This window comes from Sphaerodactylus townsendi, linkage group LG07 (genome assembly GCF_021028975.2).
Source record: "Sphaerodactylus townsendi isolate TG3544 linkage group LG07, MPM_Stown_v2.3, whole genome shotgun sequence".
NCBI lineage: Eukaryota > Metazoa > Chordata > Lepidosauria > Squamata > Sphaerodactylidae > Sphaerodactylus > Sphaerodactylus townsendi.
This window is the reverse complement of record NC_059431.1, coordinates 118,469,991-118,496,700: the sequence shown is the minus strand read 5'-3', so window position 1 is coordinate 118,496,700 and position 26,710 is coordinate 118,469,991. Positions and strand designations below refer to the sequence as shown.

Genomic DNA, 26,710 nt, shown 5'->3' with positions numbered 1-26,710 from the left:
TGTTGTGGGGAGAGGAAGGGGAAAGAGTTTGTAAGCCCCTTTAAGTCTCCTATAGGAGAGAAAGGGGGATATAAATCCAACTATGGACAGTTTGCTCTCCTCCTGGTGGCTGGGTGGGGGGGGGGGCACACACCTTCATTTCCACCTAAGCATCAAAGCTGCAGCTTACCTGTCTTCCAGTCCCCACAGTGGCAGCTATTTAAGGTGGAGCCACCTGCCAACCACAAACCCTTCTGGCAGCCTAGGATAGGAGTCACAAGTGGGGGGGGGGGGTGCCCAGAAGAGCCACAATTATCTTCCAAGACACTGAGAGACTGACTCTGCTCTGAACTGAGTTGAAAGCAAACCAAAAGTGAGGCTGGTTGTGAAGGACCCCGTGATGCCCCTCTCTGCTGAGGATCATCTTACCCAATTTAACGGCTGAGGAGTCAAAGCGGATTCAGAACTGCTACAATGCAACGCTTACTTTCAACTCAAGTCTGTGCTCAACCATCACAGTTTTACTCATCCTGAGCAGAGCCTTTCTGCAGGCGCCACACCCTGCAGATTTCAAAATTAGCAAACTGCCCCTCCACGTGTATTCTTTTGTTTTGATCCCCAATTGAAGGAACGGCCAGTCGGAGGAGGTCAGAAACACTCCTAGCTTTTGGCAAACGATGCAAAGCTGAATTATTCAGGAGGGTCTTTTTACACAGCTAATAGGGCCGTATTGTAATGAAATTGTTGCGAAAGATGCTTTGGGGAACACAGTGGATTATACTACTGTGTCTCGTGCGTACTGTCTTGTGGCTGCAGGTATGCTCCAACTATGTGTTTTCTAAAGCGTTTTATGTGTCATGTTTAAATACACATGCTTGGTTTCAGATTTCTGCAGTCGAAACCCTATTACGTTGTTTATTGGATGCCCCATCCTATCGACTATACCATGCCATGTAATCCACTCTGAGGCCCTTTCCGCACTGGGGAAATACAGTGCTCTGGGGATCGCAAAAAACGCCTTAATCCCCAGGAGTTGTTCGCATGATAAAGGCGAAGCTGCTTGTCTTTGCGTCAGCGCTAAAGCCGCCATTTTCCCACCTCGCTCCCCGAGTGAGGTTGTTGGAAAATGGCGGCTTCCAGCCGCCGCCGTGTGAACGGCAGCGGCTGGAAGGCGCCATCCCTCCCCCCTTTGCCCGATCGACCTGCCTTCTCTTACGTACGTCTTCGCGTCGCCGGTGGCCTGGGGATTACCTTCTCGCCTCTGCAACTCCTGAGCGGTCGCAAGAGGGCAGGGCGGTCCCCTGGCTCTCGTGACGCACCTGATCGGGTCGCAGAGAAGGTAGGTCGATCAGACAACGGCGCCGAGCCGTCTTTCCCTTCGTTACCGGGACCGTTCGTGCAAACAGTCCCGAGGGGTTGGGTCGGCGTCATGTACGCCGACCCAACCCCCAGTGTGGCCGTGCGGAAACGGCCTGAGTCTCAGGAAGAAAGGTGAACAATAATTAACATAAATACAGTTAATGAATTAAATAAATGCACAAGATTTGTACATGGGTTGTGAATCACTGACGTCTGAAGTTATGTGTACATTTATAAACACAAAAAGAGGTACAAACCACAGGAACACTGAACACTGTTGGAATGCTCGTGCCTAACTTCTGTCCTCTCCAGTTCCTGGGATTGCTTTTTGTTTCTTTTGCAAGCCTCCAACAGACAGTTCTCTCCCATGCTGGAGCCGCTCCGGGGCAGCAGAGTTCCCAGACTTACCCTGTCCTTCTCAAACTCTACAACTTCCGTTTCCCATTCCAGCGAATCGGTATCAATGGCCGAATCGTGAGAGCTGTGGGCCATCAACTGCCGAAACCTGGCTTCCTTTTCCAACTGATTCTCCATCTTTTCTCTACAAGAAGAGACATGTTTGAGAATTTCAGCGAAGGCAAGAGGACGTTATGTATTTTAATTCTTAAATTCTCCTAATTATTGCATGCATGTTACATCGATGACACAATATCCCTTAATTAACATGGGCAAAGTATACATATAAGAATATGATCTTTTTTAAAAAAACAAAGCATATGCAAATTTCTGATACAAGCTTGAATACAACTATTCAGAAGGAAACTAACCAACCCCTAATTCAGTGGTGGGATCCAAAAATTTTAGTAACAGGTTCCCATGGTGGTGGGATTCAAACTGTGTCGTAGCGCCAATGGGGCCGGGCATTCCGGGGGCGGGGCATTCCTGGGTGGGGCTGTAGCAAGGACGCAGCCGCTGCGCCGGTCCTTGGGCGGGAAACGAATGCACGCAGGCGCAGGCTGCTAGACTGCTTCAAGTTCTGCGCGCTACTGCTGTGAGGAGGGGCGTAACTAAGGCAAAAATCACGTGGCAAAATCACCAATTAGTAACCCCCTCTCGGCACACACAAATAATTAGTAACCTACTCTTGGGAACCTGTGAGAACCTGCTGGATCCCACCTCTGCCCTAATTCTGGCTCACACTAATCTCTAACTAATTTCACTGCTACCAACAGCAGACTTCCCTCATCTGGAAAAAAAACACAGGAAAAAAACCTGCCTCTTCCAAAGGGATAACTACAAATTAAAGGGAGTACTAAAACATCCCTATGAATTATTTCCTTTCGGAATGAGTGGAATGTTTTTTATCACAAGGTTTTATTCTCTCAAACTATGTTGTGAGCAAGACAATCTACAACATTGCAGACTGGACATGTTTGAGCATAGTGTGTACACAGGCAATACGAAATAATTATTGCATGTGTGTTATACTGATGATATAAAATCACTTAATTAAACATAAGAACATAAGAACAAGCCAGCTGGATCAGACCAGAGTCCATCTAGTCCAGCTCTCTGCTACTCGCAGTGGCCCACCAGGTGCCTTTGGGAGCTCACATGCAGGAGGTGAAAGCAAGGGCCTTCTGCGGCTGTTGCTCCCGATCACCTGGTCTGTTAAGGCATTTGCAATCTCAGGCCCCTTCCGCACACGCAAAATAATGCATTTTCAAACCACTTTCACAACTGTTTGAAAGTGGATTTTGCTATTCCGCACAGCTTCAAAGAGCACTGAAAGCAGTTTGAAAGTGCATTATTCTGCATGTGCAGAATGAGCCCCAGATCAAGGAGGATCAAGATTAGTAGCCATAAATCGACTTCTCCTCCATAAATCTGTCCAAGCCCCTTTTAAAGGTATCCAGGTTAGTGGCCATCACCACCTCCTGTGGCAACATATTCCAAACACCAATCACACATTGCGTGAAGAAGTGTTTCCTTTTATTAGTCCTAATTCTTCCCCCCAGCATTTTCAATGGATGCCCCCTGGTTCTATTACAAGTATATTGTAAGCAAGACAATCTACAACAACAGAAAATGGAAATGCTTGAGCACAGGAAACATATTTTCAATAATGCTTATTGTTTACACGTAACGAATTTTGCCCAAACATGTAATACACTATTGAAAAATTCAGTGTTCTCAATGTTTTAAAGTTTAACTCATTATCCAAATACACTGTTTGTCTCTCTTATCTGACTGTATGAGGCTAGAGCTGTGCTAAGCTATTTAGCTGACTCTGCCACTGGATACATTCCCAGTTCTGTGCATAGGAAACTAACACATTTATGCTTCTAAAATTCATAAATATACCAAACAGAACAATTTCAATTTCTAACTACATCATAAATGTGGTAATTTATGCCATTAACTTTAGGCTTGAGGGGGAGGGAAGTACACACTGCACAGATTTCAGTTTCTGCTGAATTTTCTCTCAATGCTACAAAATCTCCAGAAATTTTACATCTCTACCCCTTACTCTACTATGCATATGACTCTTCACAGCTAGAAGAAGAAAAATATGCATAAAACTCAATTTTTCTCAACCAGGGTACCGTGGTACTCTGGGGTGCCGTGAGCATGTCCCAGGGGTACCGCAGCAACACTACCGCCCCTCCCCGCTCATTTTTGTGGTGTCTCCCACCGGCGCCAGCAAAGACATGGAGCTGGGCCATGGGGCAGGGCCTGCCACAAGGTCAGCAGCCACCCCACCCACCCCCCGTGCTACCCTTCACCCTGGGAGGGGAAGGTGGGGTGTGTGGCAAGCAGGGGCAATGGGAGGGGAAGGTGGAGGGTGGCGGCAGGGGTACCGTGAGATATGAAGAGTGAGGTCAAGGGTACCCTGACCTCGAAAAGGTTGGGAAACACTGCACTAGCAGTTTTGCAGACTGCCCTGACTATTGATATATGATTTAATAATTAGGGCATCATGCTTTTTTACGGAGACAGCATGCGCCGTTCTATCCCCAAGTTCCTCGGGACGTAAATGTATGCCCCACACCTCCTTTGAAAACAAGCATTTCCTTCTTACGCAGTTTGAGTGCTGATCCTATGAACTTGCCCCACAACTCTTCTATAAGCAATTCCTCAGGCTTGCTGGTTAGTTGCAATGCTTTTTTAAAATAAACCACTGCACAAGTAAATTGTCCAGGACTAGCCCGATCTCATGAGATCTGAGAAGCGAAGCAGGGTTGGCCTCAGTTAGTACTTGGATGGCAGCCCATCAAGGCAGTTGCTAAGCAGAGGCAGCCAATGGTAAGACCCCTCTGTTTGCCTGTGTCCTGACCTGGCTCGCCCAGGCTAGTCCAATCTCTTCAGACCTTGAAAGCCAAGCAGGGTTAGCCCTGGTTAGAACTTGGGTGGGAGAGCACTAAGAAAGTCTAGGGTTGCTAAGCTATGCAGAAGCAACAACGCCAAACCACCCCTTTTCATCTGCCCTCACCTAAATGCCCCAGGATAGCCTAATCTTATCATATCCTGTAAGTTAAACAGGGGCAGCCTTGATGGTGACTTGGATTAGAGACCATCAAGGAAGTCCCAGGTTGTATTGTCAAAGGCTTTCACAGCCGGAATCACTGGGGTGTTGTGGGTTTTCCGGGTTGTATGGTCATGTTCCAGTAGCATCTTCTCCTGGCTACCAATCTTGATCCTCTTTGATCTGAGATTGCAAATGCCTTAACAGACCAGGTGCTCGGAAGCAACAGCCACAGAAGGCCACTGCTTTCACATCCTGCATGTGAGCTCCCAAAGGCACCTGGTGGGCCACTGCGAGTAGCAGAGAGATGGACTAGATGGACTCTGGTCTGATCCAGCTGGCTTGTTCTTATGTTCTTATAACGTTTCGCCTGCATCTGTGGCTGGCATCTTCAGAGGATCCATGCAGCCCGGAAACTCCACAACACCCCAAGTCCTAGGTTGCTATGCAAAGTCATCTCTTGCCTTGACAACCCTACAGGATCACTATAAGTCAGCAGCAACTTGATGGCACTTGACACAAACACACATATACACACAAGTGAGTGTTGAAATGTACATGCCACCCCAACAGTGCACACCATCAACATCAGGATCAAAACTTTAAGGACGGAAGGGGTTTCTAGAACTCACTTCAGCTCTTTCAGTTCACGCACAGCATCGTTCTTTTGCTTCCTCATGTCGTCCAGGTTGCGAAGGGCCTCTGCCAAGTCGCTGACCGCCCTGTCCCTCTCCCTCCTCAAGTTGTCGCACAGAGTCCTGGAAAAGGGAATAGCGTTTAGACGGAACGTTAAAGAGCAGCAGCAGCAGCAAACATTACTTGTTTGGGCCCAGGTCACTGGGACTGAGGGAGGGAAAAGGCAAAACCGGATAATGAGCGGGAAAGAGGTAAATTGCAAGTGTACGATGGCTATAGCTACTGCTCATCTCCATGTGCCTCTGTCTCTGGTTTGGCAATTGGAGGGCCAGGTTTGGCCTTCAAGTGGCCAGTTGTGGATCCCTTCAGTCCTACCGTGTTTCCCTGAAAATAAGACAGGGTCTTATATTAATTTTTGCTGCAAAAGATGCGTTAGGGCTTATTTTCAGGGGATGTCTTATTTTTTCCCCATGATTTTGCGCCCCCCACGTGACCAGGGAATCCACAACTAGGGCTTCTTTTTGGAGTAAGGCTTATATTTCAAGCATCCTCCAAAAATAAAATAAAAAATCATGCTTATTTTCGGGGTAGGTCTTGTTTTCGGGGAAACAGGGTAGTAAGAGATTCAACTGATGGGAGCATTCCTCGTCCAAAATGCGCCCCGGTGCAAAATATGCTTTTTAAATTCCAGACAGAAAAAAAGTTAGAAGACTGAGGCTCGTTTCCAAGACAGCGGCATGTTGCACAAAAAGAGGCAGAGGCCAGACTGTATGCTGAAGCAATTCCCTAAAGATGGAACAAAGTCAGCAGGTGGTGACGCCCTGTTTCACATAAAGACCTAAGTAAAATTGTAACTTCATCCACCATCTCCTCCCCGCCCCCCCGCCCCCACTCACGTGCTACACGCTTCCCACTCATTGTCTAGCCCAAGGGTCTGCAACCTGCGGCTCTCCAGATGTTCTTGGACTACAATTCCCATCAGCCCCTGCCAGCATGGCCAATTGGGAAGGACAGAAACCAGATGATTCCATAGCTGGGACTGTGGAGGGAGAGGAATCACAGACACAGAAGGAAGAGGGAGAAGGGTCTGGTGGAGAGAGGAGGGCCTTCCACCACCACCACCCACAAGCTCACACGGCATCAGTCCTCATGACTGATGGGCCTGGTGAGTTGGGGCTACACTGGATGCAACAGGCTGTAATCTGCACACCGGAACAGGTCTAGGAAGGGAGTCTTCATGGTGTTCCATGGCTTCAGACTCTCTCTCTTCCCCCTCCTCATCCTAGCTCATCTGGCAGAAAAACTGTGGGGATCCAACCCCACCGTTTCAGGACTTGTTGGACGGACCTTCACTAACCAGTTCGAAAGCCAGCAATTAAGAGCGGTGGACTCTAATCTGGAGAACCAGGTTTGATTCCCTACTCCTCCTGAAGATTTATGTTTCAGCTCACTGTGTATTTTTTCCTAACTAGTAGTATTATTTATCCCATGCTAGATTTGGAAATCTATAACACTTTACAATCAGCCCACTTCTCAATATGTCGGGAAACAGTTCTTTTAGAAACCAACCTAAGACCCCTGATAACCAAACCCAAGCAAGTGCGGAGGACATCTAGAAAGATGTTGCAGTCTCATTACCAGGTGTCACTTTTTATATGAACTGTAAAAAAGTAAGCACTTGTGAATTGTAGCTTTTGGTGATCACGTTTGGGCTTTATATTGATAAGAGCTGGAATTACAAACATAACTCATGGGAACAACTTGTATGTGTATATATTTGATGCATTCTAGTTTTTTAAATTGATAAATGTTTTCTTGTAATTTACAATGCCAATAAAGGCTTTACTACTACTACTACTACTACTACCTACTCCTCCGCATGAAGCCTGCTGGGTTAATTTGGGCCAGTCACAGTTCTCTCCGAAGCGACAGACCCATTTTCTCAGAAAGAATTTTGAAACATGATCTTCCACATGATCACAGCGGCCAGAATTACCTTCACCAGATCTTGGAAGTCAGGTAATCTTCCACCAGTGAAACAATGAATAAAGCAAAGTAAACAAACTTTTCTGACAATCAAACTGACATTGAGGGAAGGATATATCTCAGCGGAAGATAGCTTAGCAAACCTTTTTCGCAAGAGTTGCTCAGTTGATATAATTGTGGCGTACAAAGATATCAAAGAAATGTAACCTCAAATATCTCTGCTAATTAATTTCAGTTAAATTACATAATCTTAATTGAGTTAAAGGTTTTTAAAGTTTTTTTTAAAATTCAGAAACTTAAAAAAGAAGTCTAAGAGAAAATTAACCACAAGGACCAAAGGCCGGCTTGTTCCTAAGTCCTCCAATTCTGACGAGAGCAACTGCCTTTCTTTTTACCGTATGCTCTCTCTTTCCGCAACGATCTTGTCACGTTCCTGGAAGGCCCAATCTCGCCTGCACTTGGCGACTTCTGCTTCCTGGACGGCTTCTTTTAGCTCCTGAGACATGGCTTCATACTGCTTTCGAAGCATGTCGATTTCCTTGTTAGCTCTTTCAATATCCAGAGTGGCAGAATCTTGTATCTGAGAAGGTAGAATAAGGTGCCATCAGTTTTGGGCAAGAACGGTTACAGCATGGGATTCTTTTTTTAAAAAAAATGTATAACAACCTCCGCCTCAAATAAGAGCCATAATGCTCTCGCCAGGTTTAATGTTATGTCCTTTCTCTGGCCTTGTTAAGCATGGCAGGATTTTAATAAGCAAGAATACGCTAAAAGATTGTGCCCGCGGTAACGACGGGCTCAGTTGAATCTCTGGCCCACCACCATTACTACACTGTCTCCAGATTCAAGGAAATCATGATCCCAAGTATGCATGAATCTTACTCCTTTACATTTTACTCCCATCTCCCCGATTTAATTCAGGATTACACTCATTTGTTGGACAACCCCTGATCCTTCTCTCTGTATGATAGTGGCATGACTTTCTCCTGAAATTACCACAAACGTTTCAGTAGATTTCCTTCGACCTAACATTTATTTCCTGTATTGTATATGCTTTTTAATCTGTTTTTTATTATTGTTGTACTGTTGTCTATGCCAATAAAGGCTTGCTTAAAAATGTATAACCCTTAACTCAGGGGTGCCCAACTCCGACACCCCAGATGTTCATGGACTACAATTCCATCAGACTCTGCATGCTAGTAGGGGCTGATGGGAATCGTAGTCCATGAACATCTGGGGCGCCAGAGTTGGACACCTCTGCCTTAACTGAACCCGTGTTTTTAAAAAGATGCAATTCTGGGGGGTAAATTCAATAGGACCCCAAACACAACTGAATGAGTTGTGGTGGACTCTCACAACTGAATGAGTTGTGGTGGGCAGAGCACATTATTTTGCTCCGCCCAACTTTACTCAGAGGATTTATGAAGAATAATTTTGAATTTGGCACAAGCAGTTTTGCCATCATTTTCAGGCTGTGGTTTTTCTCATCTACCTACAGTTGTGCATCAGCACATTAAGAACATAAGAACATAAGAACAAGCCAGCTGGATCAGACCAGAGTCCATCTAGTCCAGCTCTCTGCTACTCGCAGTGGCCCACCAGGTGCCATTGGGAGCTCACATGCAGGATGTTAAAGCAATGGCCTTCTGCGGCTGTTGCTCCCGAGCACCTGGTCTGCTAAGGCATTTGCAATCTCAGATCAAGGAGGGTCAAGATTGGTAGCCAGAGATCGACTTCTCCTCCATAAATCTGTCCAAGCCCCCTTTAAAGCTATCCAGGTTAGTGGCCAAACATTCAAACAACATGCCCACTAGATTTTTATTACTATGGTGCCATCCATTACCCATAAAGATGAGGGACTGATGGGATCAGAGGTAAAGCACGCACAAAAACAGCACCAGCAAATCCCCATTTTTTTTTCAAAAAAAGGCAGAACGCCAACGCATTCATATTCAGGAATTCCAGAACCCAGGGAGATACTCAGATAGGGAGACTTCTGAAGTCAAAACGCATAGGAGACTTTTTTAGTAGCAAGGAATGGGATATGATTGGTGCATTGGGGGGGGGGGGGGTTAATGCACATCTGTGAGTGACATATGCACATGAGCTTAACAAAGGACACTCGTAAGAGAGCCATGATGGGCCCTAACTCTTTGGTCTCGCGTTTAAAAATATATGTAAAGAAATTGCCTCTTCTAAGTCAACCCTGCTCAAAGGAGAGCCATAATGCTCGCCAGGTTTAATGTTATGCCTTCTGCCTTGTTACATGGCAGATTTAATAAGCAAGAAAAGGCTAAAAGATTGTGCCCATGTAACGATGGCTCAGTTGAATCTCTGGCCCACCAATTACTACACTGTCTCAGATTCAAGGAAATCAGATCCAAGTATGTGAATCTTACTCCTTTACATTTACCCCATCTCCCCGATTTAATTAGATTACACTACTTGTTGGACAATCCTGATCCTTCTCTCTGTATGATAGAGGCAGACTTTCTCCTGGAAATTACTAAGCGCCAGTAGATTTCCTTCGACCTAACATTTATTCCCTGTATTGTATATGCTTTTTAATCCGTTTTTTATTATTGTTGTACTGTTGTCTATGCCATTAAAGGCTTGCTACCTCTTCTAAGTCAAAGCCCACTGCAGAACAGACCAGAAGCAGCTGCCTGACCTTGAACTGGGTCCACATTATCTGCTCTTACTGGCAGCTATAAAGCCTTGGGCAGAGCTCTCTCACAACGCCTCTCATCTGATCCGTTTAAGCAACAACAACCACAACAACAAACCCAGAGATGCCGGGGGTTGAACCAGGGACCTTTTGGTATGCCATGCAGATGCTCCTCAACAAACCTGCCCCTTCATGGTGCTTTCAAGCATGTTGACTAACGCACTTTCAATCCATTGTCAGCGTCATGATCACTTGCAAGTGGATCCTGCCATTTCACGCAGTAAAACCAAGTTGCAATGTGCATTGAAAGTGGATTGAAATGGCATTATTGTGGAAGCATCTATTCCCAGCCGACGCTCTAATTCTGTTGCCTTTTTTCCCCTTTTTCCACAAGAATAAAACACACGAGAACATTTACATCTGCGTGTTGACTATAAATAGATATCAGAATCATTCCCAGTATATTTTAAAATATATCTCAGGTTTTCTTTCTTCACACTTTCATCAAGCTTAATTTCATTCCAATAAATGATGAATGGCTGCTAAATTTTAACAAATTCTTCCTACAGGAGGACTCTAATTCAGCGGTTCTCAACCTGCGGGTCGCGACCCTTTTGGGGGTCGAACGACCCTTTCACAGGGGTCGCCTAAGACTCTCTGCATCAGTGTTCTCCACCTGTAAAATGGATAAATGTTAGGGTTGGGGGTCACCACAACATGAGGAACTGTATTAAAGGGTCACTGCATTAGGAAGGTTGAGAACCACTGCTCTAATTCTATTGTCATCCTTGTCAGCAACTGACAGAGAGAACCATCCAGTCCTTCAGACCTGTGACCATGAAGGCCACCAAGAAATGTTACTTGATGAGTTTTCTGTTTACATAAGAACATAAGAACAAGCCAGCTGGATCAGACCAGAGTCCATCTAGTCCAGCTCTCTGCTACTCGCAGTGGCCCACCAGGTGCCTTGGGGAGCTCACATGCAGGAGGTGAAAGCAATGGCCTTCTGCGGCTGCTGCTCCTGAGCACCTGGTCTGCTAAGGCATTTGCAATCTCAGATCAAAGAGGATCAAGATTGGTAGCCACAGATCGACTTCTCCTCCATAAATCTGTCCAAGCCCCTTTTAAAGCTATCCAGGTTAGTGGCCATCACCACCTCCTGCGGCAACATATTCCAAACACCAATCACACGTTGCGTGAAGAAGTGTTTCCTTTTATTAGTCCTAATTCTTTTCCCCAGCATTTTCAATGTATGCCCCTTGGTTCTAGTATGGTGAGAAAGAGAGAAAAATTTCTCTCTACATGAACTGTTAGATTTGAGTTCAGCAAGATGTTTGGGGTGTTTGGCAGATACCTCTCCAAAGGAGCACCAACTCTCAAAGGTTTGTGCTCTGGAGATCACGTTGGTCTCGAAGGTGCTACTGGACTCCAATTAAGCAGTTCTGAAACAGTGGCGTAGCACCAATGGGACTGGGCGGGGCACGACGGGGGCGTGGGCGGGCATTCTGGGGGCGGGGTGTTCCTGGGCGGGGCTGTGGCAAGGACGCAGGGCACGCACACCCCAGGTGCAGTTCCTTTTCACCCCGCCTCTAGATTCAAAGAAACCAAAAACTGTTTACAATTGTTCAATAATACCAACAAACAAACAATGGTGTGGGACGTGAAGCAGTGAAAAACAGGAAAACAAGTTAACATGTCCCTAGGCAAATACGCCACTGTGAGGAGGAGGGGCGTAACTAAGGCAAAAATCACATGGCAAAATCACCAATTAGTAGAATAAGAAGAAGAGTTTGGATTAATATTCCCCCCTTTCTCTCCTGTAGGAGACTCAAAGGGGCTTACAATCTCCTTGCCCTTCCCCCCTCACAACAAACACCCTGTGAGGTGGGTGGGGCTGAGAGAGCTCTGAGAAGCTGTGACTAGCCCAAGGTCACCCAGCTGGCGTGTGTGGGAGTGCACAGGCTACTTTGAATTCCCCAGATAAGCCTCCACAACTCAAGTGGCAGAGCTGGGAATCAAACCTGGTTCCTCCAGATCAGAGTGCACCTGCTCTTAGCCACTGCTCTTAGCCACTACGCCACTGCTGCTCCGCTCTCGGCACACACAAATAATTAGTAACCTACTCTCGGGAACCTGTGAGAACCGGCTGGATCCCACCTCTGGAACTAATTACTCAAAGCTGATCCATTGGACCAGAAACTTGTGCAAGCTTGGTCTGATGCTACCTGACGAGCTTGATAGTACTCTCTCAGCAGATGGTCCCTCTGGATGATGGCTTCCGTCCTCTCCTTCCTGGCCACGTCTCTCTCTTCCTTCACCGTCTCAATATCCTTGCACGCTTGATCAAGCTCCTTCTGGGCCTCGGCCTTGTCTTTCACTTCGTGGCAGTACTTTTCCAAGAGCTCGTTCCTCTCGCAGATGGCGCGATCACGTTCCACCAGAGCCGAGTTGAGCTCCTACAACGAGATGCCACCATTGGCAGGTTTGTGAAGTTCAGAAGCGGACATTTCTTTGAAGGGGTGCACAGTGATGTTGGGAAAAACCCACCCCGTTTACAGAAAAAGCTAGCAACTTGGCTATGGCTGTGGGGACCGTGTCCCTCCAGTCTTGAGGCATCTACACTCCGCATGCAATTTGCTTCCGGGCTCCACTCAGATGCCGCTTCTAACCTTTGGTATTGACCTGTAGAGCTAACATACCTTGAGGACCGCCTCCTCCCATGCAAACCTACCCATCCACTCCTGTCATCCTCACAGGGCTGGTTTTAATTGCCTCTGCCATCTGAGGGTGGCAACACCGCCCGGAGCCCTTCGGGGATCGGGCGGTATAAAAGCCGAATTAATAAATAAATAAATAAAATAAATAAACACAAGGAAGGAAGGGCCTTAGCAGTTGTGGAATCAACTCTTTGGAATGATTTCCGCCTTTGTGCTTCTCACCTGCAGAAGACTTTTGTTTTACTTCATCGAACATTCTCCAACAATGGCTACTGGTCCTTTTCCCAGTGTTGCTTATGAGCTTTTAATTGAATTGTTTTATTATGTTTAATGCATTTTAAATTGCTTAAATGTTTTAATTGCTTAAATGTTTTAAGCCCTCTACAAGGGCCAGGGCTTTTACGGCTCTGGCCCCTACCTGGTGGAACAGGCTTCCAGGTGAGATCAGGGCCCTGCGGGACTTACAAAGTTTCCACAGGGCCTGCAAAACGGACCTGTTCCGCCAGGCGTTTGGCCAGCCGGGATGATGTCAACTCCGCCATAAGAACATCTGGCCTCCCGTGGGTATATAAAGGGGGAAAGGGGGGTTGTTTAGTATTTTATAGTATAGTACAGCCATCTGTAGTTAGTATTTTATATATTATTTTATTGTAAACTATGTATTTGATGTTTTAAATTGTTTTTAGGTTTGATGGACACCGCCCTGAGCCTTTGGGGAGGGCGGTATATAAATATAAATATAAATATAAATATAAATAAATAAATAAATAAATAAATAAATAAATAAATAAATAAATAAATAAATAAATAAATAAAATAAAATAAAATAAAATAATGGTTGCTGCCTTGCATACCCTAACTGGGCGAAAAGGCAGCATAAAAATGTTTTAAATAAATAAATAATAAATAAATAAAAGTAGATAAATACCTCTACATTAAAACTTAAGGACGCCTGCTAGACATACGTAAGGCAGGACAAAGGTCTGGAATCCATGCCCTACAAGGAGAGGCTTAAGGAACTGGGGATGTTTAGTTTGGGGAAGAGAAGGTGAAGAAGTGACATGATAGCCATGTTTAGATATTTGAAGGGATGTCATGTTGGTGAGGGAGCAAGTTTGTTTTCTGCTGCTCCAGAGACTAGGGCCAGGAGTCGTGGGTTCAAGCTGAAGGAAAAGAGATTCCACCTAAACATCAGGAAAAACTTCCTGACAGTAAGGGCTGTTAGACAGTAGAATCTTGGGAGTGTGGTGGAGTCTCCTTCTTTGGAGGTTTTTAAAGAGAGGCTGAATGGCCATCTGTCAGGAGTGCTTTGATTGTGAGTTTCTGCATTGCACGGGGTTGGACTTGATGGCCCTTGGGGTCTCTTCCAACTCTATGATTCTAAGATCATTGCACATGAACACACATGACTGCCTCCTGCTGAACGGTCCATTAAGGCAGCGGCTCTAAGATGTCGAGTCAAAGAGAGAGTGAAATGGAATGCTGGGTCAGTAAAGACGGATTCCTTCATTGCGATCCGATAATACTGTCCAGGATCTCTGAATGATGAAATGTAGTGCAGCTGTTGAGTTGCTGCACAGAACCATCTCACTCTGATAACAGAAGAGGATTTTAGCTGCATGAAAATGAGTGCGAACTCGCTTTTGCGGACATTTGGTCAAGTCCAGAATACCCCACTTGTATCTGCTTTAAGGCTATTCCATCAGAACTTATCATGTTTTGGAGCGGCTCAGAAAATATTCTGCAAAATAGTTGCAGTTTTGTTGGTCTTTGCATTTTTGGAAGAGGTTTAACAGGGCTTGCCATGGATAGCCCAGGCTAGCCCAATTGTTTCCGGTCTCAAAAGCGAAGCAAGGTTTTGTCAAAGGCTTTCATGGCTGGAATCACTGGGGTGTCGTGTGGTTTTCGGGCTGTATGGCCGGGTTCTGGTAGCATTTTCTCCTGCCGTTTTGCTTGCATCTGTTCCTCTGAAGATCTGATCCTCTAAAGATGCCAGCAACAGATGCAGGCAAAACGTCAGGAGAAAATACTACTAAAACTCGGCCATACAGCCCAGAAACCACACAACACCCTAAGCAAAATTTGCCATGGCTGTATGGCCGTGTTCTATTATTATTATTATTATTATTATTATTATTATTATTATTATTATTATTATTATTATTATTATTATTATTATTATTATTATTATTGTTATTGTTGTTATTGTTATTGTTATTGTTATTGTTATTGTTATTGTTATTGTTGTTGTTGTTGTTGTTGTTATTATTATTAATAATAATAATAATAATAATAATAATAATAATAATAATAATAATAATAATAATAATAATAATAATAATAATAATAATGTATAATGTATAATGTATAATACGGCCTGCCCTGTAGCAAGACCTGGTACGAGCACAAGCCAGAGAAGTCCACAGAAAATGAAGAAGCAAAAATACTCTGGGACTTTAGAATACAGACAGACAGACACCTGGGTAACACAACACTCCTACAGGTGACATTAATAACAGTGATAGAGAAGAAACATGTTTGGATCATCGATGTTGCTGTGCCAGTTGACAGCAGGGTAGAGGACAAAGAGCTGGAAAAGATCACAAAATACAAGGACCTACAAATTGAAGTTGAACGATTGTGGCAAAAAAGAACAACAGTAATCCCACTAGTAGTCGGTGCTCTAGGAGGAATCCCAAAGAAATTCTGGTGGAAAAACATCTGGAAAGTTTCCTAAACTTGGACAGAACATCAGTCCACATGCTGCAGAAAGCAGCACTTCTAGGAACTGCACATATTCTACGCAAATACCTCTAATATCCTAGGTCCTTGGGAAGGACTCGATATTCAGAGATGAATTCCAGACACTTGTGCTGTGTTGTTATGTATAATAATAATAATAATAATAATAATAATAATAATAATAATAATAATAATAATAATAATAATAATAATAATAATAATAATAATAATAATAATAATTAGATTTTTATACCACCCTATCCCCGAGGGGCTCCGGGCGGTGTACAACAATAAACATAATATAACATAAAATGGCTAAATCTTTAAAAGCAGCGATAAAACAGTAAAAGCTAGAGCAGCGATAAAACAGTAAAAGCTAGATCTCATAAATAGAATATAAAAATACTAGCATAAAAATAAAGGGCGTCCAGCAGCTCCATATTCAAAATCCTCTTCCCAAGAGGGAGGAATCTAGTAGCATTTTCTCCTGACGCTTTGCCTGCATCTGTGGCCGGCATCTTCAGAGGATCTGATACAGCCCAGAAACCACACAACACCCCACTGATTCCGGCTGCGAGAGCCAGTGACGTGTTATTTCACCAAGAGCCAATCACCTCGCCAAGCCTGTCCCTCGTTGCCCTTCCCATACTGCACCTGTCTCAAAGCTTCCATCTCCTCACTGGCCACCCTCTTCTCCGAGGACGTGTTCTTCAGCTTGGATTCCGCCAGCTCCAGCTCCGTTTGCAGCTTGTCCACCTCTTTGATGACCTGGTCCCTCTCACTCATGATGAGGCGATACTCGCTGAACACGGAGTCTCGTTCTTCCTTGTGTTTCTCAGCATCCTTCAGTGCCTTCAGCTGCATCGTCTTGAACCTTGTCACCTCTGACTGCAAGCGCTCCATTTCCCTCTGCAGCTCCTTGTTTTGGGCTGTGGCTTTGCTGAGTTCTTGCTGCACTGTCTCAAATCTAAGGGAAGAGAAAGAAGACAGGATGGGTGACACCTGGCTTGACAACACTACAGGCAAAACGGATCTGGGAGTCTTAGTAGACCACAAACTGAACGTGAGTCAGCAGTGTGATGTGGCCACCAAGAAAGCCAATGCAATTCTGGGCTGTATCAATTGGAGTATAGTGTCTAGATCAGTGATGGCGAACCTTTTCGAGCCCGAGTGCCCAAATTGCAACCCCAAACCCACTTATTTATTGCAAAGTGCCAACACGGCAATTTAACCTGAATACGGAGGTTTTAGTTTAGAAAAACCGGTTGACTATGAGGCGTGCGTTACTCAGGAGTAAGCTTGGTGGTAGCTGGTGGCTTTGCTTTGAAGCAACTGTGCAACTCTTTGAACAGGTGAATCACAACCCTAGGAGGGTTTACTCAGAAGCAAGCCCCGTTGCCAGCAACTGAGCTGACTCCCAGGTAAAGGATCTCGCTTTAGTTCTTTGCATGAAAATCAGTGGGGTTTAACAGCGCTTAACAGGGTTACCTACACTGCTTCCCCAAAACTAAGTCTTAGTTTTAATGCTAATAATTGAGCCCAGCAGCCCAGGCCAGCCTTGATGTGGGAGGGGGACGACTCTGTTTGTGCATGCCCACAGAGAGGGCTCTGAGTGCCACCTCTGGCACCCGTGCCATAGATTCGCCACCACTGGTCTAGATCGAAGGATGTAATTGTACCTCTCTATTCTGCATTGGTTAGACCACCTGGAACACTGTGTACAATTCTGGGCACTGCAATTCAGGAAGGATATTGACAAGCTGGAACGAGTCTAGAGGAGGGCAACCAAAAGTTTCCCCTCGCTACGGCTCTGTCCAAACCTGTCCCTATAAGTCACCTGTGACATGAGGGCACTTTCCACCTCCAGGATGAAGGTCACACAAAGGGTCAGAAATTTCTCCACCATGACTCACCCCCTCTTCAGCTCCCTTTCTGGCACTCCACGACTTGGTATGAGTGGCAGGAAGGAGAAAAGGAGACCCCTGCGGTGGGGTGCATGACATAATGAGCCGAGAGAAGGCCCACGCCAAAACAAAGAGGCACCCTGTGGGAGATACCCGACTCCACCCCGCACCTTCTCAGGGAGGAGGAGTACTGCTGCTGGAAATGGACGGCGGTGTCTCGCTGCTTCATCAACGCGTCCATCTGCTTCTGCAGGCGCCGGTTCTCCTCTTCCGCCTGCTCCAGCCGGCTCAGGTCGGTGTTGTGGCTGGCAATCTTCTCGTTGTACCGCTTCCTCAGCGCGTCGTAGTCCTTCTTCACGCCTTCCAGCTTGTCCATCGCCGTGTCGTAGAGTTTGTTGAGTATCTCCGACGACCCGTTCTGCTTCATAACCTGGAAAACGAAGAAGAACAATTTGTACAAAAAGTCCCAGCAGGGTAGATTTCAACCCCACCTGAAGAAAACTGCAAGAGGATCTAGCAAACTGCAAGAGGATACAGAACATTTTGTTCATTGTATGGATCTACCCTCAAACCCAGGATATGTCTGTTGTGGATGCACGTTCAGCCTTGTTTCATGCGAAGGGCACAGCAGCCCACGGCTGTCCACACCGAGAAGGCCCACGAGTTCTTCTCCATTCCCTCCCTCTCTTTCTCCTGCTTCTCCTCTTGACCTTGGCACTCCCTCTCTTTTGCCTGCCTTCCTCTTTGTACCTTTCTGCTTCTCCGAGTCCCCTGGACGCCCTTCCCACAGCACTTCCTTGTAGTCGGGAAAGGATTTCCACCACCCAGGTACCCTTGCGCACAGCTGCCCTGGGCTCCACCACCAGCCCAAGCTTTGCACTGTGCCACGCTCACAGCTTGGTGTGGTAACAGCAGCACCACCCTCCACACACCCATCTTTGCCAAGGTGTTGTTTACACTTCATTTCAAAAAAACCAGCAAAAAGAAAAAAGGGGGGAAGTCAAAGTTAAGAGGGGGGAAGAGAGAAAGAGAGAGGGAGAGAAAGAGAGAGAAAGAGAGAAAGAGAGAAAGAGAAAAAGAGAGAGAGAGAGAGAAAGAGAGAGAGAGAGAGAGAGAAAGAGAGAGAGAGAGAGAAAGAAAGAAAGAGAGAAAGAGAGAAAGAGAGAGAGAAAGAGAGAAAGAGAGAAAGAGAGAAAGAGAGAAAGAGAGAAAGAAAGAAAGAAAGAAAGAAAGAAAGAAAGAAAGAAAGAAAGAAAGAAAGAAAGAAAGAAAGAAAGAAAGAAAGAAAGAAAGAAAGAAAGAAAGAAAGAAAGAAAGAAAGAAAGAAAGAAAGAAAGAAAGAAAGAAAGAAAGAAAGCATAGACAGACTGTAGACTCAAAATTATAATCCTATGAAATATTTCCAAATATTTAAAAATAAGGCTACACACAATAATCCTCCTTATGCCATGTATTTAAACACAGAAAACGTGACAAGATCCTCAATCTATTGATATACAAGAACTGGGCACTTATCTTTCCAGCTTTGCAATACAAGTATTCTACCTGTAGTGAAGCATGGAAGGTCCTTATTTGTTAACCATTGATTAGCCCCCAAGAGATGGGCAGATAGTTTAAAAGTATATAAGTAACCTTATATACTTATCAAAAGAGGCACTAGATTGGTTACATGGTCTCCAGAGTGCACCCCTTTCCCTCAGATAAACACCTTCCTGACAGGTATGCTGCAAAATAAAAATAAAATTGCAAACAAAATGTTAGATGCTCCATTAAACAGATTATTATTAAACCTACTTTATTTTAAAGCGCACAGGGAAATTGATGCAACCCCCTATCTGGGCTTCCAGGCTGGGATCCTGTGCGCTGACTAGTGGCGAGAAGGGGTGCCTCGCTCTGCTCCTTTAGACACAAAGTTTGTCCTCACCAGGCCAACATCCAGGCCAAAGATTGATTCACATAAGCAACAGGCAAGAAGATAAATCTATGCCTAGTAAACATTCACCTCGTTACAGGAAGCAGCAGTCACATGACCGGATGTTTCATCATGAATAAAGAATAATCCTTGCCTGCAATAATCCTGGACAAGGTTGCAACCACAGACAGAGTATTGTCGAAGACTTTCACGGCCGGAATCACTGGGGTGCTGTGTGGTTTCCGGACTATATGGCCGGGTTCTAGCAGCATTCTCTCCTGACGTTTTGCCTGCATCTGTGGCTGGCATCTTTAGAGGATATGATATTACAGAAAATGCTACTAGAACATGGCCGTACAGCCCAGAAACCACACAACACCCCAGGAACAGAGTATTTTACTATGTGAAGGGAATTTTTTTACATGAGGAAGCAAAGACTACACTGCAGGTTTACCACCTTTTCTGCTGTTTGCAAGCACCGCTGCAACCTGTCCCCTCTACTGCAATCTGTCAGAGAGAAGCTGTTCTTAAATGAACAATTGCTTTCAAACCACAATACGCAGTTGTGCTTAAGTGTACAATCTGCCACAAGGTGGCGTACCAATCACAGAAACCCCCATTATGATTCCATCAGATATGAACAAGGGGCAGTGGTGGGATCCAAAAATTTTAGTAACAGGTTCCCATGGTGGTGGGATTCAAACTGTGGCGTAGCGCCAATGGGGCTGGGCGGGGCACGACGGGGGCGGAGCATTCCTGGGTGAGGCTGTGGCAAGGATGCAGCCGCTGCACTGGTCCTTGGGCGGGAAACGAATGCACGCAGGCGCAGGCTGCCACGCACGCCGGTGCACCTCCTGCTAGACTGCTTCAAGTTCTGCGCGCTACTGCTGAGAGGAGGGGCGTAACTAAGGCAAAAATTGTGTGGCAAAATCACCAATCAGTAACCCCTTCTCGGCACACACAAATAATTAGTAACCTACTCTCGGGAACCTGTGAGAACCTGCTGGATCCCACCTCTGAACAAAGGTCAAATGCTCCAAGCCCAAAAGGGGAGAGGCGGAATATTAAAATGAATTAAAAAATTAAAATGAATAAATAACCCTTTTTTGAGCCCGTGGGCTCCTCTGGAATACTGACTTAGGGCGGTGGGAACAGCCACAAAATGGCTGCCAGAAAATAGTTGCCCCCGTAGGTGGAGGCAGCCACACAACAGCTACAACAGCGCATCTTCAGATTCTTGTGCCGTGGTGGCAACGGCTGGCAAAGAAACATCTATATAAGAACCTGTGCAGCCAAATAAATCTCCAGGGACCAATCGGAAACCTTCCTGACCAAAAGCCCCACTTGGTCCCACCCACTTTCTACAAACAATTGGCAGGTGCCGGGGTTGTTTTCATTTGGGGACCAGGCCCCCCTTTTAGCCAGTTGTGGCCAGAAGCTCTTCAGCAAGACATCTTGTAGGCGGCTCAAACAAGCTTCTAACAACACAGCATCTTCCTGACCATTTATTAAATACACCTCTCTTCCAGAGTCTGCCAAATTATTTTGAAAGCTACCTGGTCCAGTTGTAGCAACGAATTCAATAACTTTATTAATTCAGTACTTCTGTTGTCTTGAATCTTTCCCCTTCCTCCAACCAGTTCATGTTTGTGTGAAAAAGCAGGAAAAGTCCACATTACATTCTTCATTTATGCCGTGTCCCCCTTGGCTTACCGACAGTTTCCAGAGTGACACAGTCTACATTTACTGGTGGTGAAGGCTCGGGTAAATAGAGACATATCTGCTGGTATTGCCACTTAAATAACATAAAGTCATCCTGTGTGAACTTGGCAAGCTGGTGTTTGAAGTAACAGATATTCCAGGTGATTTCTACAGGCAGCAACAAGACTAATCTCTCATAGCAGGATCAGGTTATTGTGGGTGCCATGACAACCAGGGACACAGGAACATACAATGCTGCCTTATATTGAATTGGACCACAGGACTGTATAAGTTACCGGCTGCAATTCTCCAAACTTCTCAGGTAGATTCTCCTGATCTTAGGGATCCTTTTAACTGGAGATACCAGGAATGGGTCTTGCAAACAGAATGTTCTGTCCATGAGATCCAACTCTTCCCCAAAACAAGCAATAACTTTACCCATCTCCCCTCACCCACCACAGACACACACACACAGAGCTGGATTTCACAAATCTTGGGGACAAGAAAAATATACTTCCCAGTCCCCATAATTATCCTGCTAACAGTTTGGGTGATTTGTGGCTGATTTCTATCATGCATGGTTTTCTAACAGTTTTTTAAGTTCAAGTTCACTTGATTTTTTTTTACTGTCAAGTCACAGCTGACTTATGGGCGACCCTACAGTGTTCTCAAGGCAATAGACATTCAGAAGTGGTTTGCCATGAGTGGTTTGTTCATGAACCACTTATGCAAGATAAAGAAGTCTTCTAACAATGTTAGACGAATCTAATTTTTGTCACAGTTTGGGCCTTGGGATTGAATCGAAAGCTGCCTTTAGGTCGATGACAGCGGCATACAGGGATGAAAGGCCCCTTACAAGGATACTTTTCAATTAGATGTTGAAGTAGAAAACAGTGTCCTGCTGTTGACTTGCCCTCCCTAAAGCCCCCTTGCTCAGGTGCCATATCTACATGGTTTAATCATGGTTTAAACCATATCTTCATGGTTTAATCAAATAAACAATTTATCTAAAAGATGTTTGGAATCAAGTTTTCCAACGGGCCAACAAGCTAATGGGTCTATTTGCTAGGTCATTTTGAGTACCTTTTTTTGTATATGAGTATGGTCATGCCCCAATCTTTGGGAATGCATCCAGTCTGATCTACATGTGTGAACAGTGCAGCCAAAAATGGTGCCCACCAGTCTAATGTTTTATTTCAGAACTTCAGGCGGGATAAAATCTGAGCGGGGCACTTTGCCATTTTTAATTTATCTAATATGTGAATGCATTTTTTTTGCAGAGCAGTGGCGAGTGGGGCAAATTTTCTGCCTTCATCACAGGGATCTCCTGACATCATCATAAAAAGGTTTTTAAAAGGAGATCTATGGGGGAGGGGGCACTGCCCCTGTGGTTCTACAGCATTGTTCGGAGGCGGTCACTGGGTGGTTGAAGCAGAGCAGGTTAAAACTTAATCCAACGAAGACGGAGGTCCTTTGGCTGGGCCATGAAGGGGGGTTTGGGGATTTCCAGTCGCCGGTGTGGGAAGGGGTCTCTTTGGCACTGACCCCTTCAGCTTGCAACCTGGGTGTCCACCTGGATTCGTCTCTCTCAATGGAGACCCAGGTGGCATATGTAACCTTGGTTCCTTTCTTCCATCTTCGCCAGGCCCAGCGACTGACCCTCTACCTCTGCGATCTATGCAACAGTCACCTCCAGGTTGGATTATTGTAACTCGCTCTACGTAGGCCTTCCCTTGCGACTGATCTGGAAATTGACAAAATTTACAAAACCGGACTGAAAAAAAGCCTCAGACTGATGGTACCATTAAGGTGTCAGCAGAAATGGGCAGAGTTTGGAAGGATCTCATTGCCACAATTTCAGTGTTATTTATTATAGCTAGACTGAGAAAGAGTCTGACTGCTTAGTCCCTAACAAAGGGAGATCCTAGTTCTAACAGGGTTAAGGAAACCCCACAGGCAGGCATGGGATCCACCAGTTTATTGATGGGAATTGTAGTCCATGGACTTCTGGAGAGCCGCAGGTTGCAGACCCCTGGACTAGATCAATCTAGCCTGGGTCATCCAGGTCACTGTTTATCTTCTACACAAAAAGGGGAGTAAAGGGGGGGATAAAAGAAGGGCAAGGAAATTTACCACTAAGTTAGCTATCAACTACAAAAGCAAGGGGGTTCAGAGAAGGCACATAGGGAGCATCTAATCCACTAAACCTCAAAGTTAGACTTCCGGCTTCTGAACAGTACCCAGAAAGACCTTTAGACCATGCGCGTTATGGGTCATAGCCACACAAGCTAAAGCATGGTGGGTGGAATGTCCACGAACAGAGGACATTCAACAGCCGCAGAAGGCCATTGCTTTCACATCCTGCATGTGAGCTCCCAAAGGCACCTGCTGGGCCACTGCGAGTAGCAGAGAGCTGGACTAGATGGACTCTGGTCTGATCCAGCTGGCTTGTTCTTATGTTCTTATGATGAGGTAAGGAAAAAACTGCACCATTCCCAGGCACAAGGAACCTGAAAGTAATTCAGCCTTCCAGGGATCCTGAGGCTAGTTTACGAGAGACAGAGACAGAGGGTACGTCTTCTGGGTGCCAAAGCACCTAAAACTGCCTTTTAGAATGCATGAATGTAGAAGAGGCAATATCCTTCCTTTTGCATGCAGTTCACAACGTCAGCAGTCTTTCTTTCTCAAAGACATTTCAGATCCTTGACTTCACAGGGCTGCCAGAAATCAAGCCGGCTTTATTTTTACAGCAGAGGTTGCATAAGATAAAAGGCGCTGAAGAGCTAATTAAAGAGCCTGTGATTACCAGGAGTAATCTGGGAGAAATTACTACTCGTTTTAATTTACATAACCGGAGCTACGTTTTTAATCGGTCCCAATTTGCTCTTTGAGGTCCCAATTTTCTATTATCTGTAGAAAATGATATCTAGGTATAGTGAAGGGGACAGCATGGGCAAGTCCTTGCAACCAAAAAAAAGAACAAACGAATGAATCCCCAGTAGGCAGCCCCACCCTCCCTCCCTCCCTCCCTCCCTCCCCACACACACACACACACAAAGCCACTCAATACCTGCTGCTGCTGACTGCGCAAATCTGTGATCTCTTTCTGATCCTCGTCATGAAGCCTCTTCATTTCCTCGCACGACTGCTGGAGGTGGTTGTGTTCTCGTACCAGCTGGCTGTTCTTCCGTTTCAAGGTGTCCATGTCCTCCTTCAACTGGGACTGGTCACTAAGCAGGCGGCTGTGTAAGGTACTGCAACAGTAAGTGGGCACGGCACCGCAACTTTAGTGGGCCATGCCTGCTATCGAGAGCACGTGACCCGATGTTACAGCAATATAACACTGGCTACCCAACCACTCTAGAGACCAGGTCGAAGGGTTGGATTTGACCTTTGAGCCTTGCAATGCTTGGGGCCGGAGAATCTGAAGGACCAACTGCTCCCATCCTTTGCTGCCTGGGAATTAAGATCAGTGGCAGAGGCCCTCCTGACTGTCCCATCAAGCAAAGAAGCCCAAGGGAAGGCCTTTTCAGTGGCAGTCCCACAATTAGGACACAAAGGCCCCTTCCGCACATGCAGAATAATGCACTTTCAATCCACTTTCACAACTGTTTGCAAGTGGATTTTGCTATTCCGCACAATAAAATCCAGCTGCAGAGTGCATTGAAAGTGGATTGAAAGTGCATTATTCTGCATGTGCGGAAGGGGCTCTACTCCCCAGGGAAGTGGGCATGGCCCCTCACTTTCTATCTTTAAGAGGCAGCTTTTTGGAGGAAGCTCTCACCATTGGGCTTTTCTGAATGGTGGGTTATTGGTTTGTATCAAGGAGTGTGACAGCCATGTTGAGAGAGGAGTCATCTTAGGAAAATTCCAGCTGGAATTCTCCTCTTCTGAAACTCTGAATAATTGCAAGTGTCAGCCAACCCCACGCCCCCCATCCAATCTGACTTCCAGATGAACTCTACCGAAGGTAGTCTATGGACTTCGCCTTAATACACTGCATTCGAATCCAATGGGTTGCACATCAGGAGTAGAATGCAGCAAAGGAAAGGGATGTTTTCCCCAATTGGCCTTAAGGGAATCCTCATTTATGCTGCCAGTTATTTTAAAGGCCGTCAAACCTAGGGCTATCTCAGGCAAGAGACAAAGAGAAAGAGAGAGAGAGAGATTGCAATCTTCCCTTTTAGACAGGAGAAAGTCACAGAATAGTTACCCCCACTGCCTTTATTCTCTTCCCAGCAAAGCTTATGCTCCATCACATTTTTTTCAGACAATGTCAGATTTTATTAGTACTTGAAACGCTGACATTTTTCGACACCAGTTCTCTATCTGCAAAGACTAAACCTTTAATCCTTAATCAGCTTCCGAAAACCTCTTAAGTCTGACCCATGTCCAATGTCTTAAAATCCTGATGCAAAAGCATCCCCCGAAGACGAGGGCAGCAGAACGCTGTTATGTAAGGCTTCTGGCTATCAAGACACCCACGGATACCCGCTGGACAGACGCCCACCGGACACGGTTGGTGGGCTGAAGGAGAACCCAAAAGGCATGTTCTGGTTGCACTTGTGTCAGGTATATTTACTTACTGATAAAAATCAGCCTCCTTGGCAGCCTCTTCACATCTTTTTAGCGTCTTGGTGTGCTGGTTTTGTAGAGACTGCAGGTCTGACATGGCTTTCATGCACTGAACCTTCAGTCGTTCGTAATCGTGGTTCGGCTTGGGGCTCGGCCTGCCATAAAAGGAGACTTTCAGGGATTACGTAACAAGCCACGATCTTAAAATAACACTGATGCAAAACATCATTACTTACTTTGAAGCAATAATTTAAACCAGCAGCTCTCCAGATGTTCATGGACTACAAATCCCATCAGCCCCCGCCAGCATGATTTAACTAAAATGACTCAAAACTGTAAGTACCCGGTTTCCCCAAAAATGAGACCTACCCCGAAAATAAGCCCTAGCACAGTGGTTCTCAACCTTCCTAATGCTGCAAACCTTTAATACAGTTCCTCATGTTGTGGTGACCCCCAACCCTAACATTTATCCATTTTACAGGTGGAGAACACTGATACAGAGAGTCTTAGGCGACCCCTGTGAAAGGGTCGTTCGACCCCCAAAGGGGTCGCGAGCCACAGGTTAACCACTGCTCCTAGCATGATTTTTTGGGATTTTTGGAGGATGCTTGAAATATAAGTCCTACTCCGAAAATAAGCCCTAGTTACAGATTCCCTGGCGCAGCGGATCTGGTCACGTGGGGGGTGCAAAATCATGGAAAAAAATAAGAATCCCCTGAAAATATGCCCTAACGCATCTTTTGGAGCAAAAATTAATATAAGACCCTGTCTTATTTTCGGGGAAACACAGGTATTAGTAGCTTTAAGGCATAGGTGTCAAATTCGCGGCCCTCCAGATGTTATGGACTACAGTTCCCATCATCCCCTGCCAGCATCATAGTGCCAGGGATTATGGGAACTGTAGTCCATAACATCTGGAGGGCCGCAAGTTTGACACCTGTGCTTTAAGGCATCTTACAGGGCAATGAGAAAGAAAACGGAAGGTGTATTACCTCGAAAGGAACATTCGGATCACTAGCAGAAACTTTACTGATACTAACAGGTGAACCAAACAAGTATGTTTAA

The 26,710-nt window shown here is 45.5% G+C and overlaps 1 protein-coding gene across 1 annotated transcript in view; it reads right to left on the bottom strand.

Annotated features, from left to right (window-relative positions):
• The window catches only part of DLG5 (discs large MAGUK scaffold protein 5), a 148,646-nt gene that overhangs the window by 55,574 nt on the left and 66,362 nt on the right, over nt 1-26,710 (bottom strand). The window contains exons 4-11 of the mRNA XM_048504454.1: nt 25,657-25,800; nt 24,141-24,324; nt 17,628-17,887; nt 16,208-16,520; nt 12,320-12,550; nt 7,822-8,006; nt 5,437-5,562; nt 1,747-1,879 (exon numbers count right to left, since the gene is read on the bottom strand). Of these exons, the coding sequence (XP_048360411.1) occupies nt 1,747-1,879; nt 5,437-5,562; nt 7,822-8,006; nt 12,320-12,550; nt 16,208-16,520; nt 17,628-17,887; nt 24,141-24,324; nt 25,657-25,800 (1,576 nt within the window). The remainder of the gene's footprint in view (nt 1-1,746; nt 1,880-5,436; nt 5,563-7,821; nt 8,007-12,319; nt 12,551-16,207; nt 16,521-17,627; nt 17,888-24,140; nt 24,325-25,656; nt 25,801-26,710) is intronic.